Source organism: Stenella coeruleoalba (assembly GCF_951394435.1).
Source record: "Stenella coeruleoalba genome assembly, chromosome: 12".
Classification (NCBI taxonomy): Eukaryota; Metazoa; Chordata; class Mammalia; order Artiodactyla; family Delphinidae; genus Stenella; species Stenella coeruleoalba.
In genome coordinates, this window is record NC_137158.1 from 21,163,272 (window position 1) to 21,183,355 (window position 20,084).

Sequence of the window (20,084 nt, forward strand, 5' to 3'; positions counted from 1 at the left end):
AAGTTGACCTCTGTGCCTCAGTTTCCTCATTTCAAACTGGGAGATAGAGTACTCAACTCACAGGGACACAATGAGGTGTAAGTAGAAATGTGTGCTGCAGTTAAATTTTTAAAAAAAAAAAAAATCAGTGAATGACTGCAGCAAGATAAAGTGCCAGCATCACATGCAGTCATCCCTTTCGACTATTCTTTTCAAATATTAACAGATATACTGACATTCTACACCTTCGACTTAGTATCATCCTCCATCTATCAAGTCACAGCTGTGCTCTAATCACTTATCCAACGTCATCTCCTACACTTACATTCTGCCACTACATTAAAAAACCACAATCAGTTAATTGTCTTCTGGAAGAGATATGAAAAAGTTATTTTCACTGCATAGAGTATACTCAGGGGTCTGCTGAGACAGAGCATTAGCTCTTCCTTCAAAACCTAGCTCTTTGTAAGTCTTTTCTCATTTATACTACCACCAAGCATATTAAAAGCACATGTTTCGGGCTTCCCTGGTGGCACAGTGGTTGAGAGTGCGCCTGCCGATGCAGGGGACACGGGTTCGTGCCCTGGTCCGGGAAGACCCCACATGCCGCAGAGCAGCTGGGCCCGTGAGCCATGGCCACTGAGCCTGCACGTCCGGAGCCTGTGCTCCGCAACGGGAGAGGCCACAGCAGTGAGAGGCCCGCGTAGCGCAAAAAAAAAAAAAAAAAAAAAAAAAAAAGCACGTTTCTTTAGTCCTAGAACAAGTACAGATAGATTACTCGGATAATAATCATTATACAAGACATCGTACATAATTTAATCTGTTTCCCTTTTAAAATTAAAGAAACTGAGGCTCAGAACTTGCCAACTTGCCTAACTGCACAGCTAATTACAGAAACTGGAACGTGAATGCTTCTCTGATTATGAAATAGTAGAAGCTTCCCCTACACAGGGCAACAGACAGAAAACTGACCTGAGATATAGTTTAGTGATTATTGTTCTCGCCATCAAACAGCAATTACCCCTCTCTTCCTCCTTAGAAATCAATTACCAAATTTTTTTTAAATTGCAAACTTCATTCTTACACAGCTAAGTTTCCTTCACTGTCTTAATGAGCAGATAACCTTAAAAGATCCAATTTATACAATGCATTTACACACTTGTTTTCGTATCTCAATACTGTTATTTGCTTATTTCATTAATTATACTCATTTCATTTTTCAAAACCCATGCATAGTATATGAAGCCTTTGGGATGGCAGTAATGGGCACTATGTATTGGTAAAGAAGTCTTTTTTCTGACACAAAGGAAACAAAATCTATTATAATTGGAGATTTTATATTTCCTGCCTCAGAGAAAAAACTCTCCACCCTTTAACCAAACATACTGTCAAGACTTTGGGGCAGCTAATATTTAAAACACGTATTCAGGAGCACATTCTGTAAAATACAGTAGAAAATAACCTAGATTGATTTTTCGTTTATTATGCAAAGGTCCAGTTGTTTAGAATTACAATTAGTTTCACAAGTATGGTCAACAGCAAGAGCTCAATAAACATTTTTGGAGATTCTCGGCATTTTTCTTTGACTCAAAGCTTTCAAGTTAAACTTCAAGTCCTCTTTAAAAGGTAAAGGCATGTTACAGATTTGTTCACCTGTTATTCACCAGTTAATCAATATTAAAATCTGTACAACTTTCACTTACATTTGATTCTTTGCAGCTTGCCTCTGAGCTTTTCTTTCTTTCCTTTTCTGATCTGGTGGCTTAGCAAAAACAATTTCAATATTTTCTCCCTCCAAGTCTTTGCCATTCATTTCTTCCATAGCCTTAAAAAAGTAGGTACTGATCAATACAAGAGACCTTTCACAACTATGATTCATTTAAAGTTAAAAAAATCATTTACTATTAACACTAGAAGGATGAGATAAAATAGGATTCTTGATTTCATTTAAAGATCCAGCTCTTCAACTATTAATCTTTTTGACTTAGTTTAGTAAGTTATGCGATTTGCTAAGGCCAATAAAGGTTAGCTTGAGTAATTACATGACCTCTGAGTTTCCTTCAATTTTCTAAAACATTCTGATTTTAGGATGACTAAAAATCATTAGTCTAAGTTAGATGCCTATGATAATTCCCCCAGTTATTTACCTTGACAGCACCATCTCGCTCATCAAAATGAATGAAAGCATAATCTTTTAATTTCTTCACTCGTTCCAGTTTCCCAAACTGACTAAATGCCTTTTCTAAAATCTCTTCTGTTACAGTATTGGCCAGGTTGCGTACAAACAGCACTTTTACCTGAAATTTAAGAAAGAAACAGAAACTTCCTATGTATTTCCAAAGGATTTAGTTTCCAAGATGCCACCATCCCAACCCTGCAAACTTAACTTTAGTCACAACCCATTAGAGGAGTACCAGAAATATAAAATATAGACTAAAATTTCAACTCATTTGGGTAAATACCAAGGAGCATGCTGCTGGATCTAATGGGCAAAAAATCTGAACGTTCTCACCAAAGATATACAGATGGTGAATAAGCATAGGAAGAGATGCTCAATTATCATGTCATTAGGGAATTGCAAATTAAAACAGTGAGATATCATTATAAGCCTGTTACAGTGACCGGCCAAAATCTAAGACACTAACACCATCGAATGCTTTTGAGAATATTGAACAACATATTCACTGCATTAGAATGCAAAATGGTATAATTTGGCAGCTTCTTACAAAACTAAACATACTTTCATACCATATGATTCACCAGTCACACTCCTTGGTATTTACCCAAAAGAGGTGAAAACGCGTCCACACAAAACCCTGTATATGCATGCTTATAGCACCTTAATTCATAATTGCCAAAACTTGGAAGCAACCAAGCTGTCCTTCAGTAGGTGACTGGATAAACTATAATAAATCCAGACAATGGAATATTACTTAACATTAAACAAGAAATGAGCTATCAAGCCATGAAAAGACATGGAGGAACCTTAAATGTAAAAGAAGCTGTCTTAAATGGCTACATACTATATGATTCCAACTATGTGACATTTGGGAAAAGACAAAACTATGGAGACAGTAAAAAGGGCAGTGGGTGCCAGGGATGAGGGGACGAGGGATGAAAAGGCAATCACAGAGGATTCTTAAGGCAATACTACAATGGTGGATACAACATACATTTGTCAAACCCATAGGATGCAGAACACCAAAAGGGAATCCTAACGTAAACACTGAGTTATACTAATGTGTCGATTTAGATTCACTGATTATGACAAATGTACCCCTTTGGTGAGGACACTGATCGTGCAGGAGGCTGCACAGCTATGTGGGCAGGTGTGCGGCTGCACAGCTGTGTGGGCAGGTGTGCGGCTGCACAGCTATGTGGGCAGGTGTGTGGCTGCAAAGCTATGTGGGCAGGTGTGCGTATGGGAAACTGCTGTACTTGCTGTTCAAAAAACAAAACATGCTACGCACAAGACTTTTCATTAGTTATTATTTTACAATTAAAATGGACGTGGTTATTTCCTAATAACGTGAACACCATGCCATCTGAAATAGCTGTTGAACTTAACACAGGGAGTCAAAACTAACTGGGACCTGCTTTTGAAACCCTGAAGAGAGGAAACAATATTCAAAACACTGGTAAGATAAAGTCTTCAATCCTGAAAGCTCCTCAAGTACAACTACAAATTTAACCTTTTGGCTAAGAAACACTATCACTTCCTCCTAAAATACCTGAAGTAGCATCTGAATTTCTTAATCTAAAGGGCTGACCAATGAGAGCTTAATAAGCCAAAGGAAAAAAGAATGAATCCTAAGTATTTTCTGTCCTCAAAAACATTTACCCTTTAATATTCACTGTTCTGACACTTCACACTCCTCTCTTGATTTTAGTAAACTAGTTGTATTTCCTAGCCTATCGTCATTAAGGAGGATTCTTTAAAAGGTTAGAATAACTTAACTGCAAACTGCACTGGTAAAGTGTTGACTCAAGAGATGTTTGTTTTCATAGATGTCTCAACTGACTGCTGAAGCACGATACCTAATAATAGCTAAACCTTTTAACTGCAGCAGCTCTGCTGAGGCCAGTACAGTTCACTATTTTTAGGAGTAGGACTTTTAACACAAAAACCATGTAATCTTAATGGTGCCACTCTCAAAAACTCAAAGAAACTGCTCTTCGAATCCACACAAAAATGAAAGTGAATCATCTCCACTGCATGTAGGCTACCTACTTTATCATAAGAGTATGATGGCTACACAACTGTAGCTGACGGTCCATGAATAAATTCCTATATTCACCCTCCATGCACTTGTTATTTATTTCTGGTGTGTGGCCTTTAACACAGAACCCTTCTCTCACTTTCAAAAATATGGTTTAAGGAAGCACACACAAGTTTCCCTCCACTCTCTAAAGCCTACCCCTGCTCCCAGCAACACCACAAAAAAATTTTTAACTCAACTGTTATTACCTTTGCCATAACTTCAGGATCGGGATCTTCTATAGGATCAGCCCATTCAACAGTTCCAACATTTCCCCAGACCTTGACTTTACCACTCATTAACCTACGTCTTGCCTGGGCAGCTGTTTTGTGATCTTCATATTCAAGAAAGCAAAAGCCTCTGTTTTTTTTCTTGTCGTCTGGTTGGTGGTATAAAATGACGTCTGTAAGACCCTCTGAAAGTAAGCAACAATTCCAGAGAAATTAGATAAAATAAGCAAAAATAAGCAGATCAAAAGATTTATTTTTCTAATATTATACCTGAATATCAGAATGAAAAATAATCTCTTATCTTTACCAGGGACTCTCAAAAAACCGGTCCAGATAATTCACCTAATCCACACTTTCCAAGTGTTCCTAATGCAAAAATCCCCAAGAAAAGAAAATGTATTCTTTTTACTTAGACCTGAGGACTATTCTGCTTCCATTTATCAGATGACAGAGAGGTATGAAATCTATACAAAGCTGTTTTAGGAAAACCAGGAGTATAATCAGACATGGTTAGAAATTTTTCTCTGCTTCCATTAATTAGATGACAGAGAGATATAAAATCTTTACAAAGCTGTTTTAGGAAAACCAGAAGTATAAATCAGACATGGTTAGAAATTTTTCACCCCATGCAAGTAAAAACTAATTTTTTAATGGCACTTCTCTGGCCTCAGACATGGTTTTACTTCAAATGAAATAGAGACTATCTTAGTATTGTATAAGAATTTCAAATGTTCCTGGAAATTGGTAACAGGCTGATAATTTGCTAAATATTCTAGGCAGACAAAACTATTTTTTCTAGTTTCCAAATGACAAAAGCCTGTCACTTGGAAACTTATAAAAAATGCTTTACAATTCAAAGAAATTACACCATACTGACAAAGTATAATCTCTGCTTATAGCAAGAGTACTTACCATTCCTGTAATTTGGAAAATCAGGTTATTACTTATCAAACATTTTTACTAAGAATGTCAACTAGCACCTCAAAATGCATAAAAACACAGAAAGAAATACAATTTTCCAAAACAGGGGAAGCACAACAATGATTCTGCAGACTGAGTTCAAATCCCAGCCGTATTCCTTACTAACTACATAACATTCAGCAAGTTATTTCCCAAAACCTTCTATTTCTTTATCTGAAAAATGGAGTTACTCATCTTATATGGCTATAGTGAGAATACGAGTCAATAAATGCAGTGCTTAAAACAGTGCTTGGCACACAAAAGCATGACATTACCTTAAGTATTAGAAGTTGAACCTCCTTCCAAGTAAACCCAACTTACCTGTTACTTTGCTAAATTCTTCAAGAATCTGTTCCTTGGTTTTACTCTTAGGAATAGAGCCCACAAAAAGCCTGTTGTTGGCAACGGAGATGCAGACACCAATGTGTTTTCCAGAACGAATTTCATGATTATTATACTGAAAGGCGGAAAAGTGCATGTTTTAAAAATACTTAAAATATCCTACTATAGGTGCTCATTATAGAAAGATATGCAAATCCCATACACAAAAGCAAAATCTTTTAACAAATTAAAACTTCAACACTTAGGTTTATCAAGTATTTTTATCCTTTAAAAAATTATAATCTGAGACAGGAAGATTGTACTGACAAAACACACTAACCAAGTCTATGAATTAAAGCAAAAAATTGTCAAGTCCTTGAAATTTAGCAAATTTGGTAAGAATCTAGTCTGTAAGCAGCTTAAATTCCAAATTACTGATTCCACAATACCTTATTTTCTACTTAAATTCATCCTTCCGACTCGTTATTCTCATGCAAGGGAAACAGATTCCTGTGCCAGCAAGCTTTCTGCCTTTCTATTAATCAGCACTTAAATCTTATTTTTCCATCTCCCCTAATCACTTGTAAAAAGTTACAATAAGGGATTTCTGGCTTCAAATACTTAAATCTAAAAGGAGAACCTTGTTATTCTGAATCAGATCCAACTTTCTCCCCCATTTTATTTTCACCAAGCCTACAATGAAGTTGGAGAAAGACAAGTAGATTATGGTAAACTACTATAAAACTACAGTAAAAAGTAAACAATCTTCAAGTAACCATATTCCATAAAACGGAAGACCGCAGAGGCAAAACCCAAAAAGTTCCTATCCCTGTTATTCCCATTCTTGCGTAACAGCTATATCAGGTATAAGTGAAGAAAATACAGACAAGTCAGAAAACTGATTCCTCCCTCTCCCTTTTTCTCCATCTCCAGATATTCAAAATTAAACATGAAGTTCAAACATCCTTCCTTCAGTTCAGAACAGTTTTGTACTTTTTACCCCACCGACTCCGTTCACGCTTATCCGAGTCTCTGGGCATCATGATCTCAGGATTCTCTCTATGCTTTACACTTATGCTGGTGACATTTTTTTTTAAATCACAACTTTGCCTATTGAAAAAGAATCCCACAATGGACTCCGCATCAGCAAAACAAAGTTTAAACCCTTGGATGTCATTAAGTCCGTCCTAAAATCCCTACCACTTCTCCCTTTTCTCCACAATACTATAATCTCGGCTATTTACATCAGTTCTCAAACAGTTTTCATACTGCTCAACCTCTGACTATAACGCTTTCCCTGAAACTTCACCATCTAAACTCCTCTGCATACCTGTAGATCTGAGCTCAACCAAATATTCTGCAATCCCTAAATCCTATAAAGGCCAACAAAAACACCCTTCTATGTTAACACAGATCAGCAGTTTCCAACAGGAGTGATTTGCTGCCCTCCGACACACACACATTTTGGTCAACTAGAGGTGGGGTCTGCTGTTGGTATTTAGTGGGTAGGTAGAGGCCAGAGATGTTATTAAACATCCTACAATTCACAAAATAGTCCAGCATAATAAAAAGTTATGTACTCTAAAACATTAATAGTGCTGAGGTTAAGAAATCCTGCCCTGGACTTCATTTTCTCATACCATTTATATTCTATTTAGACCAAACACCTCTTTAAAATAAAAATATGCGGTTACAGGCAGATATTAGACCTATGGCTGAATCCACCACTGCATGGATTATGGACAAGTAGACTACAATACCCTATTACACAAACAAGTTAACTTTAGAACACAATAACTGCTTTACGACATGTACATTCCCTAGATTTTTATATCTAAGGATCAAGTAGCCAGCCTTAGTGACAAATCAATGGCTTTCAATCTGGTCATTTAGTCTGTAACTCCAGAAATTGACAAAAACAATTAAAATCAGAAAAAGAATGGAAGGAAATACAAAGTTTTAAAAAGGGAGAAAGAGGAGTTATTTTGAAGATGACAATTTGGTATCATTTTCCCTTGATTGTATTTCTTTCCAAATATTCTAAGAGCAGAGACTATTTACTTAACAATGCTGCCTCAAAATAGTAATGACTGTTTCTATTATTATCTACAAAAGAAAAGTTTCTTCCTTTCTAACCTATCCTCACTATGGTTAATCAAGGCGGGGTAGGTAGAAGGTATTTAAATGACTGTAGTCTCTGAACAATATGAAGACATGAATATTTAGTAGGATTTATAAAGAAAACTAACTTTTCATCCACATTTTTTTAATTTAAAAAATTGGAACAATTATAGCTGACCCATAGAGAGTAAATTGGCTCTCCAATGAAAAGAAGTCATTAAAGGAGCAAAGGTGACCCTCTGCACATAGCATACTGTCCAAATAAAGCAAACGTGCCTAGAAATAAACATTCCTTAAAGAAATGCCCCATCTACAGGTTAAGCATGCACTTTTATAAGTATATTTGAGTTGTTTAACTTTTCTCACTCTAGCATTTTTAAGACCAATCTATCACCTTAAATTCGAAAATAAACTTTGCATCCTAGCAGGTGTTAGCAGGTGAGTTAACAGTGACTTGGATGGTAGAAAAACATTACCAAAACAACTGTTCTGATCCTTAATAGAGATTCTAATTTAATGCTGATAAACCCTTACTCTCAAGGGTTAGTAATCAGGACGATATGATAGTATCAAAATAAAAAAGAAAACGTAATCTTTTCCAAACTCTAGAAGAGTAGGCACTGAAGTTAACAAATTTTAGAAATCTAGCTTTCAGATCCAGTAACAGTGAGGTAACCAAATAAAATAAAGATGAACTTTGAACACTAACCAATGCAGTTTCAGTATTTCGGAACACCAAAATGAGTTGTACAGTCTGGAACATTCCCATCATCTACGTTCAAAATATCAATTCACTCTTTCCTTCCCTATAGCCAATCAGTTACCAAATCCCCAGAAATTCAGCAATCTCGGACTTAGAAAACTGATCCAGAAGTGGCTGCTCAGTCCTAACCCTTACAGCAGCAAAGCCGCTACCTCCCAAGCCTGTCCATTTAAGTCTTCTTTACCTTGAGCCAAACCTACTTCCCTAAAAATTCTACAATAAATCTATTTCCTCCTCCAAATGACAGCACTTCATATACCTGCACACAATGCTTAGGACTCAATCCCCCTTCTATGCTTGGCTAATCATTACTTCTCTGAAATTGGGAACTGCCTCCCAGAGTGTCATCAAACAGTGACATCCATAACACAATCCTATAGAGGCAGACTGAGGAGTCTAGAGTAAGCTGGAGACTATTCTTACACTTCTAAACACCAGGCCTCTGCAACATGTAGTCCATGATTATCTTGGCTTATTTGGCAATCACACCACACCACTAACACACTACAGCTTACTTGTGGATTAGTCATGTATAGGACTTGACTCTCAGCCCCACTCAATTCCATCCTGCTGGTGTAAACTACTGTCCCAGGCTATCAAAATCTTTTCAGATCCTTATTTTGCCATCCATGGCATTAACCACTACATATAGATTCAAGTCACCAAACGTTCCAAGCAGTCCAACTATGCCCTCATTCATATCACTGATTAAAAAAAAGAACCTATACCGTTATTTACATCATGCAACCCATACAAAGGCTCAAAACTTTAATAGCACCATGCAACTCAGCCCAGGAGTCATGCCTACTGCCTTCTAGCACTGACTTTATACAAGTTTTACCTCCCTTCCCACAAAACAGTGCTTCAACTATTCATCTATTTCCTTCACTGCCCTGCTCACACCTTTTTATCACAAAGCGTTCTCTAACAACCTCAACCGAAAGCAATCGATCCCTTCATCCCTCCTTTACCCTGTGAACCACATGCTTCCACTTTAATTGTAGTTAGCCTCTCAAGTCCTAGAAGCACCAAAGTCAAGAACTGGATCAAACTACCTTGTATGGCCATAGTAAAAGTTTTCATGTTAAACACACTAAACACTTGCTAATTGCTACTAAAATATTCTGTCGACCTGTCTTGCCAGCTGCATTCATCAAAATGGTTGTACACTGGTGTATACAACCACTGTGGTGATAAACTATCAGTGGCTATTAAAGTCATAACCCTTAATGTGCAAATAGAGGTCAGTATTCCAGTCTTTGTAACAAAGGTATTTTCAGTAGGACACTTCCATTGTATAGGAACCATAATGGGCACTGCAGAGCCAGTAGCCCTGGGCTCCAATTCCAGCAGCACACCACACAAATACATATACACGCTTGCCTGGTCAGCCAGTCAGGTTATTTACCTAGTACCTACTCTATAATGGCACTGTTCTAAATGCTGGGGATACAGGAAAAAAGAGCAAATTTTCTGATGGGAAGAGAGAAGCAAATAATCTTTCAAAGTTAAAAAATAATTTTAAGTACATCTAAGCATTCCTTTTTTTATCATGTTCAGTATACTGTCATGGGGCAACTGGGTGGTAAGCCTTTCTTAGAAAGGCCTTCTAAGAAAACCTGATTGATAAGACAGCAGCTGTGCTAACTGGGAGAAGTGGGAGAAAGAACAGAAGGCAGCCTTGAGATGGAAATGCTCATAGCTTTTGTGGAGGACAAAAAAGGCAAAGTGTGGATGGAAGGGTAATAAAGAAGAATGGGAAGAGAGAGGTAAGCAAAAACCTGATCAGATAGAACCTTGTTTGGAAGCCATTATTAGAGTTTTCAGCATGGGACTGTTGCGATCTAATCTACACAGCTAAAAGGTAAGACTGTAAAGGAGCAATGGAAAGCAGTGAGACTAGCTAGAAGGATTCTTCAAATGGTACCTTAGGCTAGGATGGTAGCAGGAAGATGGTACAAATTGGTTAGATGCCAAAAATAAATTTGGCAGTAGAGACAACTTACACTCTGAATTCCTTTTAACACTACCTAAACCACTACATAATTTGAAGAATCAGGCTACCTGGCAACATAACTTATACTGCTGGCTTAAATTGTCATGTCTAATTAACGATAAGCACATGCTAAACAAACCTGGTATCAAACTAAACCAGTACGGCTCTGGGCAAGCCACCCAGACTATTTATTCTACTGCAAAAAGAAGATATTTCACTTACCTTGAAGAATGAGTTGAAATGATCTTTAAAGGTAATAATGTAGCACCTAGCACAGCTCCTGTGCCTCAACAAGCACAAGTGGTAGCTATTATTCACCTTTTCACAAATTTAAATCTTGCTTCCTTAGCTACATTGTCATCATTTAGGGATGAATTTTCTTATTCCCCCAAATACAAGGCAGATGTTAGCTGAAAATAGGGTCATTAAGAAGTTTGCAGTTGCTTCTAACTTCATGCCTCTTCTTCAGCTGTTAACATCAACCCATTTGACAAATAATTCAGATGCAAACTTAAAATCTAGTCTTTTTGGGGGGGGGGGTCGTTGTTGAATAACATCAAAAAATAAGGCTGAATATATAAACTATCTCAACTCAATCGAAGGTATTTCTCAAGACACAAAGTACAGGAAAGCAAAAAGATGGTGCTTCAATCTTGCCTCATCTATAAATAACGTAAAAAAGGCATTTTCTCAACATCTGATTATGTGCAACTAGAACAACAGTTCAACTACCTTATATAAAAATTCACCTTGGATAAAGCTGTAATTCAAGTAGACTCGTGACATGATACGAGTAGAAGTAGTTTTCAAAATATGCTTCCTTAAAAAATACATTTAGGAAGGGTACTCACTTCCAGGAATCAAAACAAGGTAGCAAAAAACATCCTAATCAACTTTAGTTTTTTATTTCTCTAGAATGTTTCATTTCCTCAAAAGCCTAGTCCTTTCTTCTACTGTTGCATTAAGGCAAATCTCCCAATTCTATTATCACCATAGTCCTAGCTATGGTAAAGCATCCTTTTTAAAAAAGCAATGACAATACGTCCAATTCATCCCAGTGCTAAGAATACCCTTAAAAAGACAATAAAGCACAGAGCCTCCTATTCATCAGATAGTAAAAAATAATTATGCCCCCAGATAAGGACTCAAATCACAAACCCAGAAAAAAATGTTAAAAGATTTAGGACAAGAGCTAGCTCACAGACCAATCAAAATGGCTGTTTGGCTACCTGGAAATTTCTGTGTTACAGTTGAAAAACTTAACTACATTACTAAGACTACTCTAAGCCTACAGCAATGCAACTTTGGACTACACGATCTGTTAAGCCAAGGCAATTGCCCAAACTGAGACATATTTCATGTGTACTTATTGGCACACAAAATAGTGATGTTACGACTGGATTATATAACATCTTCTAATGATGTTTCTTTACTATAAGAATTCTGAACATCATCTAGAAATAAATTCTAGTGACGACCTACCATAATTAGTGTATTTTGGCAACAAAAATTAAGTAGTCTACAAATGTTTGTTTAATGATTCCTTTAAAAAATATTAATACACAAATCATTACTTGTAACACTAAATAACCACACCTATTAAGCAAAACTAAAGCTTTATGTAATACGTCATAAATAAACTGGATCTGACATCATTAAATTCTGTACTAGCTTTTTGCAGTAAGATAGTCTCACTGCCTTCTCAATCATTATGTATTTCAACACTGAAACTTACTGCTACTTTATTACTACCTAGCAAAACGTTCTATTCTTTTATAGATTCAACTGGATGACTCCTAAAGTATCTTTCCAGAACTCTAAAGAGTCCTCAGTTTTACCTGAACTGTTTAAACTAAAAACGTGACAGTTCAAAGGTTACCATTGAATGGACCCCTAGAGCTAAACATACTCTCCCTTCTGAAATAGAAAGCACTCTTTGAAAGAAAAGAAAATCAGCCATGATTTAAAAAGAAATATCTAAACTCCTGGATTCTTTATTCTTCCCAAGTAGCATACTTTTCTAATTTTAACCTTTACAATGTTCAATTACACACACCAATGGAGAGATCCAAGCAATACAAAAAGCAAAACCAAGTAAGTATATTTGTTTTCTTTTTCTCCTTAAGGTTTGCCTTAAAATGTGATATATATGGGCTTCCCTGGTGGTGCAGTGGTTGAGAGTCCGCCTGCCGATGCAGGGGACACGGGTTCGTGCCCCGGTCCGGGAAGATCCCACATGCCGCGGAGCGACTGGGCCCGTGAGCCATGGCCGCTGAGCCTGCGCGTCCGGAGCCTGTGCTCCGCAACGGGAGAGGCCACAACAGTGAGGCGCGCGTACCGCAAAAAAAAAAAAAAAAAAAAAAAAGTGATATATATGATGGTGAGGGAAGGAAAAATAAAATTCAGGATGAAATCACTCTAAGGAGTTCAAGTTTGCTTAGAAGTACCCATAAAACGTGTGTAAGTCAGATAACGCAAAACTAACAAACATCATCTGCTACAGTGAACCATTTACATAAGTTCCTCCCCAGCTATACTTTTTGATGTATTTCTTGGATTGAAATTAACTTCCATCTTCAACTACAAAACACAGAAACTACCTGTCACAGAATTTAATAAAACTAATTTGAAGGAGAATTATATAAGCCATAGTTTGAAACATTAAAATTCTTTAAATTGGGAAAATAACTAGGTCCTCACCCGACATCTAGTACTTTTAAATCAAACACTGCCATTCAACATAAAATCCTTTATTTCATTAACTAGAAAGTTATCATCACAATGTCTCTGTGAAACATTTTCGAAAAAGGGACAGCCAGATATGGTCCTTTAAGAGCCCTATCTACTACAGTTTCTTTCTTAAACCTTTTAACACTCCTTGAAAAAAAAAAAATCGCTAAGCCAAATTCAAAGCACCAGTAACTTCAACTCCACCACACTACCTTATACATCCTTAGTCAGTTCAACTATACATGCAAAAAATACTGCTACAATGTGTACATAGAAAATGGGACAGTGCCTAATCAGCACTTCAAAAACCTTTGGTTAACACAATTAAGAAAAGTCCTGGCTTTAAATGAAAACAGAGAATGTGAAAACTGAAAAGAAAAAAAAACTCACCAGTTTAACAGCCTCCTGAGCTGCTTCTTTTGTACAAAAAGTGACAAACGCATAACCTCTATTGAGACCAGTTAGTGGATCCATCATTAGACGAAGATCCCATATAGGTCCAGCTTTTTCAAACAATGGAACAAGTTCATCCTCAAACAGATCTCTTGGGATCTTCCCTACAAATATCTGTAAATTAAATATGAAGTAAAAACCATGGAGAGTTTCTTTAGGGAACCAGACACCTGTACATTTACTACAAAGGGTACAAGTTTTTAGTCTCTTTACCTCAGTGCCAACAGAAGGCTGCTGACCTGAATAAACGGAATCTGGAGGCGGTCCCCCATACTTCCTCTGTCCAGTGGTCACATCGAGTGTGTATCCTGTTCTTTCCAAGAGCGCCTTAAAAAGTTCAAATGTCATCAATACATTTCATTCATGAGACCACACCCATACATTGAGCAGTTTAAAATCAATCTTGTTCAAATCTTTCCATGGATCTTTGCAACATTCCCTACTTACAGATTTCTGTTGTGTTTCAGAATTCCCCTTTTAATGTATGCTTGTAATTTATAATATGCCCTAATTTATAATGAAAATTTCAGGATCCTGGTCAAATTATTTTCTGGTCTCCAATTAATTACTGAGTAGTGCTCAGTGAACAACACTAAATATTGATCCGTCAACAACTTTCAAGGCAACGTGTACCTATTCGGCCCTTCTAAAAAAGGACTGCACCTAATTAGGCTGAAAATAATTCTCTCCTAAAGAAGGAGATGGATAACTTCTCTCTCCCAAATCTAGCTTTCTCACCCAATAAATTTCCCTGTAACCCACACTTCTAGGTACCTACCGCCATTCTGGGAGTTTCACCAACCTTTATAGAAACTACACTCCTCCAATTAAGTCCAGAAACTTAGGGGTTGCAGGAAAAATGACCTCTTATTCATCTGACATTCAAGTACCATGCTTCACAGGACAGCATGGATCACTCAGAAAAAATGAGAGCCAAAATGATTTTGAAAACTTTATGAAGCTGCAACAATGTGACATAACCTCTACATATTACCTCCCTAAAAGTGAACTGTTAAATTTACACAACTCATATTTACTCAGAGCATTAAAAATTTCTCTTCATCTTCTATTATAAGCAAAAAGACTAGAAAAAAGTTAGCCTAAGGAAAAAACAAGAATTATTCCTTTTCCACCATCGCACCCACAAAGCACAAAACTGGTTTTCTGAATAATAAAAGCAACCCAATAATTAGATGATAAATTCTGAAATAAAAAGAAACACTAGGCACAGGACAAAACTTATCAAAATGCTGTTAAATGATTTGGGGGTCACTTTAGTCTTTGAAAATGAAAACACCTAGATAGATTTTAAATATTTTCTACCCAAAGAACATAAAATATATTATGAAAACATACTGTAACTGATAACTCCTTTATTCCTAAATTGTCTTAACAAAAAAGCCCAGAAAGTGCTACATGTTTTAAGTAGTCTTTTTCTATTATCTCCAAATATATGTGCTTAACAGTGCAACATTGGGTTAGTAACAAAAATAAACTCAAATCTATTACTATCACATAAACTAAACCATTAAATGGCTCCTTCTTCCCTTTTTCCCATATGTAATCCCTGCGCTTCTTTCACTGTAATCTTTAAGTGACCCAAATAATACCTCTTATGTCACTCGCTAAAAACAAAAAGGAAAAACTTATTCCCTCTGAAAAACATCCTATAAAAATGTCTGTCTTCGACGTAGAGAAAATGGACTTGAGGACGCGGGGAGGGGAAAGGGTAAGCTGGGACAAAGTGAGAGAGTGGCATGGACATATACACACTACCAAATGTAAAATAGATAGCTAGTGGGAAGCAGCCACGTAGCACAGGGAGATCAGCTGGGTGCTTTGCGACCACCTAGAGGGGTGGCATTAGGAGGGTGGGAGGGAGATGCAAGAGGAAGGGGATATACGTTTGCACATAAGCTGATTCATTTTGTTATACAGCAGAAACTACAATAAAGATGTTAAAAAAAAAAAGTCTGCCTTCTTGCCACAATTTAAGTCACACTAATGCTTTAAGCCACTCCCTTCCAAAGATAGAACTGAATCTCACAAACGAAATTTTCAATTTTTCATAAAATTTTAATAACTGTCTCAGTATAGACTTAATTGCAACTGATTAATTACAATGAGTAACAACTATATTCCATTTCTTTGGAAAAACTAAACTTATAGCTCAAACACAATTCACCCACAGCTACAACTGCAAAAGGCTCAAACTTATAGATAGCCTTAACGTCTAACTCCATATTCCAAGCTTCTCTCTTCCCACAGCATTAAAACACACCTGACACCTCTATTGTTCCTAGTAACTTATTTTCTTAAACCATAACCCTTGGCTCAAGAGCAGTGGCACACTGTATTAAGAGTACCAGATTAAAACTAGTATGATCACCGTCATATTTTCTATGAACTAAAAACTCAACACAACTAAAAAACACCAAGATCAAAACCTAGTTGACTTTGAGGCCATTTACTCTTCTGACTTTGGGGGTGGGGGGAGCGCAAAGGAAACCTACCCTCAGCCTCAGTTTCCTCATTTACATTTCCACAGTAATCCATTTTATCCTTAAAAGCTGCTTCTAGAAATGAACAAATTGGCCTTAAAAACCCATACTAATGGAAGGAAAAGAAGGCAGTGTTAAAATACTAAACCCATTTAATTTGGGGGCTTGAGAATCCTAAGAAAAGCAGTCAGCTGCTAAATGCACACACTCCACCAGTATGAGGTGAGCAGATCCCCTCCCCTTTTGGTTCCACTGTCAGTTAATCTGGACTTGCAGGTTTCTAAAAAAATATGGTGGCTGTATTTCTCTAAATCTTTTATTTAGAATACCAATAACACAGATTTAAGAAACAGTAGCTAGCTAAGAAGAAAAACTTCAGAACTGTTTTAGAAACAAATTGTTAAAGGCAAGAAAAACAGTAATTACAAAAGATTAACAAATTATCTCATGGTCATTAACTCGCAACATCAAAAACCCCCACAAAAAACAGACAAAAAAACACGAAAAACAAAACACACACACCCATTTCACACCCAAGAAATATTTACCAAAGCTAGAAAATAGAAAAAAAAAAAAACTTTAAAACTGAAAGGAGTAAAAAAGAAAGTTTTTAAAGACATACCTTAATTTTTGCCTCATCTGGTCCTTTGCTAGAATCTGCTACTTTGGTCCCCTGTTTTTCTCTCTGCCTATAAGTCTTCATGACTCCACATAAAAAGGCACTTTTGTTCTGCAAACGAATTTTCCAATCATATTTAACAATAGTTATCTTAAACGTACCTAAATAAATAAAACTTGAACTATCAAAACTACTCAGGTTTTTTATTGTTTTTACACTGACACTAGATTAATGTTACCTGAACATGAGAGAGATCACTGTCTTTAAACTGCTGAAGAACTGCCAATGCGCCGTCTTCATTGAATTCTTTTAAAGCTTCGATAGCTCTTTCATCTAAATCGCTATGTGCAACCAGCCCTGGAGAAGAAAAAACTTAATTAATTGTCAACTTTTAATATTTTTAGAAGGTTTTTTTTTTTTTAAAAAGACCATGTTTGCCAATATAGGTGCCAACTAAGAATTCTTCCATGCCCCCTTATCATCTATATGATGAAAAACACACATACCTTAGCCATTCTGAACGGCATTATGAACTAAATAAGGCCTCTCAACCACTTTTTTTAAATCTTGTTCTGTCTAAATCAGACAATTCTGAACCCTATTTCTACAGCAAATATATAGGCTCACAAATTCTAAAACCAACCAACGAAGTACCGAGCATGACAAATGAACCTCTACTCAATTTCAAATACCACTAGAAAAAGCAAGAGCCACACGGAGACAGACTACAAGTCTACAGTTACCAAGTTATTTAACAAGAATCCTACTATAAAAATACCCCCAAAAAGTCACATGGCCTGCTTCCAATATTTAGCAGCTGTTGCTACCATCGTATACTTATCCATCTGGCCAGCCAGCCTTTACCTCCTAACCCTTTCTCTTCCCTCCCTCTATACACCTTAACCTCTAGTTCACAACTAGCACAACAAGGCAAAACTCCAGGTCCCACACTTATTGGAAACCACAAAAAGTTGCTATTTTAGCTCAAAGCCAGAAATCCAATAGAAAAATTTCATGATATAATTTTGCAAGTGTTAGTTCTTACCTGCAACGTAAATTTCATCTAGTTTTTCAGCAACTTTCTGTGGTAAACCAGCATCAAGCAATGTCTGAAAATTTTCTGAATGGATAACTGCAGAAGTAGTATCCATGGGCTCTTCAGTACCATTTCCATTAACATGTTCTGTAGCCATGTTTCCAGAGATCTGTTCAAACGCAATAAGCAAAATTAAACTAGGATCTTCAGAAAGGGTAGAGGACAATATGAGAGCCCCAATCTTTACATTCTCTACCAATTTCTACACCAGTCAGCCTGCACCTCCCTTTAAAGAGGCCTTACTTGAAAGTCACTGTCGCCTGACAAGCCACATTCGGAGCGCGGGGCACAGAAGGACGGATCCACTACGTTTTTCCTTAGCACCACCCCTGACTCACCTGCTAACACTCCCTAGGAAAAACCACATTACAAATGGAGCCCAACCAGCACGAGGACGAGCCAGCGTGCCACATGCAGCTGTGCCCGTACGGCGAACGAGGTGTGTGTGGAGCAAGCAAAGCTGGGCTTTTCCCTCTCAAAGGTAAACCCCCGAAGTGCGCGCTTTTCCCGCCTGCCGCTTAAAGATCGGTAACAACAGCCTGCGAAGAACAAAGCGCTCACACAAGCTACCTTCCCACCACCCAATTTCTCCACCCTTCACCCGCACACCCCAAAGCCCGCCCCCGACTCCGCATCCAGAGCGGCAGCCTCACCGCTGCGGCCCCCGGGAGCCCAGCAGAAACACGTGCTCTGCGCCTTCCAATGTCCTACAACTTCCTTCCACGAAAACCCACCGAGTCCCAGGCCAAGACCACCGTCACCGGCTCCCAACAGCAACCCCAAGCCGCAGCCGGAGCCCCCAGCAAGCAGCAGCAGCAGCACAACCTCGCCCCTCGACACCGAGGCCGCGGCGGCGCCAGGCCACAGGCTCTCCCCGCCCCCCAGCGCCGCCGTCTCGGCCGTGACACATGGCTCTCTCTGCCCCGGGCGCCGGCGACCGCCGGCCGCCCGCCCGCCCCGCCGAGACGTGCGCCGCGGCGCGCAGTGCAAGCCCCCCACCCCTCGCCGGTCCCGGCAGCGACTGCGGCGCGGGGGCCGGCGGTGCCACCCCCGGGCCGGGGCCGACAAGCCGGCGGCGCGAGGGCGTTCCGCGAACTGCCCAACGCTCGCCGGACCCCGAGCACCACCCAACCCCGCCGCGCGGCTGCGGGACAGGACCGGCTCCTCTCCGCCCACTCCCGCGCCGCGGCGACGGCCACGACAGCACCAACTCCGCCGCCGCTCGTGGTCCGCGCGGGCCACGGGGGCGCCTCCTCCCTGGAGCGCCGCAGACAAAGCCCGAATGGCAGCAGCACATGGAAGGGAGAAGGAAGTGGCGGCGCGGGCCGCGGCCTACTCCCAAGCAGCCCCAGTCAACGTGCTCCCCTCTTCCTTGGAATCCATTTTCCAGAAAAGCCGGTTTCTCCCCGCACCGCCCTCCCACAGCTCACTCCACAATGTCACGGAGCTCCCCTCCCAGACCCGGATCCCGGCGGTCGTTACCTCCCCGTCGGGCTGCGGTGGAGGAATCCTGTCCGAGGAGATCCGGTTGCGGGCAACGCGTGCTCGCTGCTCCCTGGGTCCGGCGCGAGTGGAGCTGTTGTAAAATGGCGGCCGAAGCTCACGCCGCTGGCAGCAAACCCGATCCAGTTCCACTCGCCTCCGAGCGCGCTCCCAGTGCGCGCGCGCGCCTCCGCGTGACCCCCCCCTTCCCTTCCCTCCCCTCCCTCGCGCGTCCGCTTCTCTCACTCACTCCTTCAGCCCCTGCCCGCCTCCAACTCCTCCTTCTCCTTCTCCCACCACCACCAGCCTCCGTCCGCCTCTCCTCTAGGCCTTTCTTCTTCCCCTCCCTGCTCCTTTCCCCAACCGCCCGCAGTGTTGTCCGCGGCCGCTCAGGCACGAGTGGCCGCCCTTCCCCTCCTCGCTTGCACGCTTGCACGCTCGCACGCTCGCTCCCTCCCTCGCTCTCTCGGCCCCGTCCCCCCAGTCCCGGCCGACTCGGCTCCTCTCTTTCTCTCTCCCGCGCTGACGTGACGACGTAGCTTACGCCTCGGGACGCGCGCCCGCGGGCTCCGCC

At 39.6% G+C, this 20,084-nt stretch overlaps 1 protein-coding gene across 11 annotated transcripts in view; it reads right to left on the minus strand.

Annotated features, from left to right (window-relative positions):
- The window catches only part of SYNCRIP (synaptotagmin binding cytoplasmic RNA interacting protein), a 25,342-nt gene extending 5,692 nt beyond the window's left edge, over positions 1-19,650 (minus strand). For 4 of the 11 annotated variants that reach the window (XM_079938611.1, XM_079938610.1, XM_079938608.1 and 1 more), the window contains exons 1-9: positions 19,511-19,650; positions 17,978-18,137; positions 17,171-17,289; positions 16,936-17,043; positions 13,750-14,139; positions 5,750-5,885; positions 4,448-4,653; positions 2,127-2,276; positions 1,683-1,804 (exon numbers count right to left, since the gene is read on the minus strand). In XM_079938611.1, coding sequence (XP_079794737.1) covers positions 1,683-1,804; positions 2,127-2,276; positions 4,448-4,653; positions 5,750-5,885; positions 13,750-14,139; positions 16,936-17,043; positions 17,171-17,289; positions 17,978-18,125 — 1,379 coding nt within the window. In that variant the 5' untranslated portion in view covers positions 18,126-18,137; positions 19,511-19,650. The other 7 variants (XM_079938613.1, XM_079938612.1, XM_079938609.1 and 4 more) reach the window with 4 other exon arrangements.
- Between the last annotated feature and the right edge of the window lie 434 nt (positions 19,651-20,084).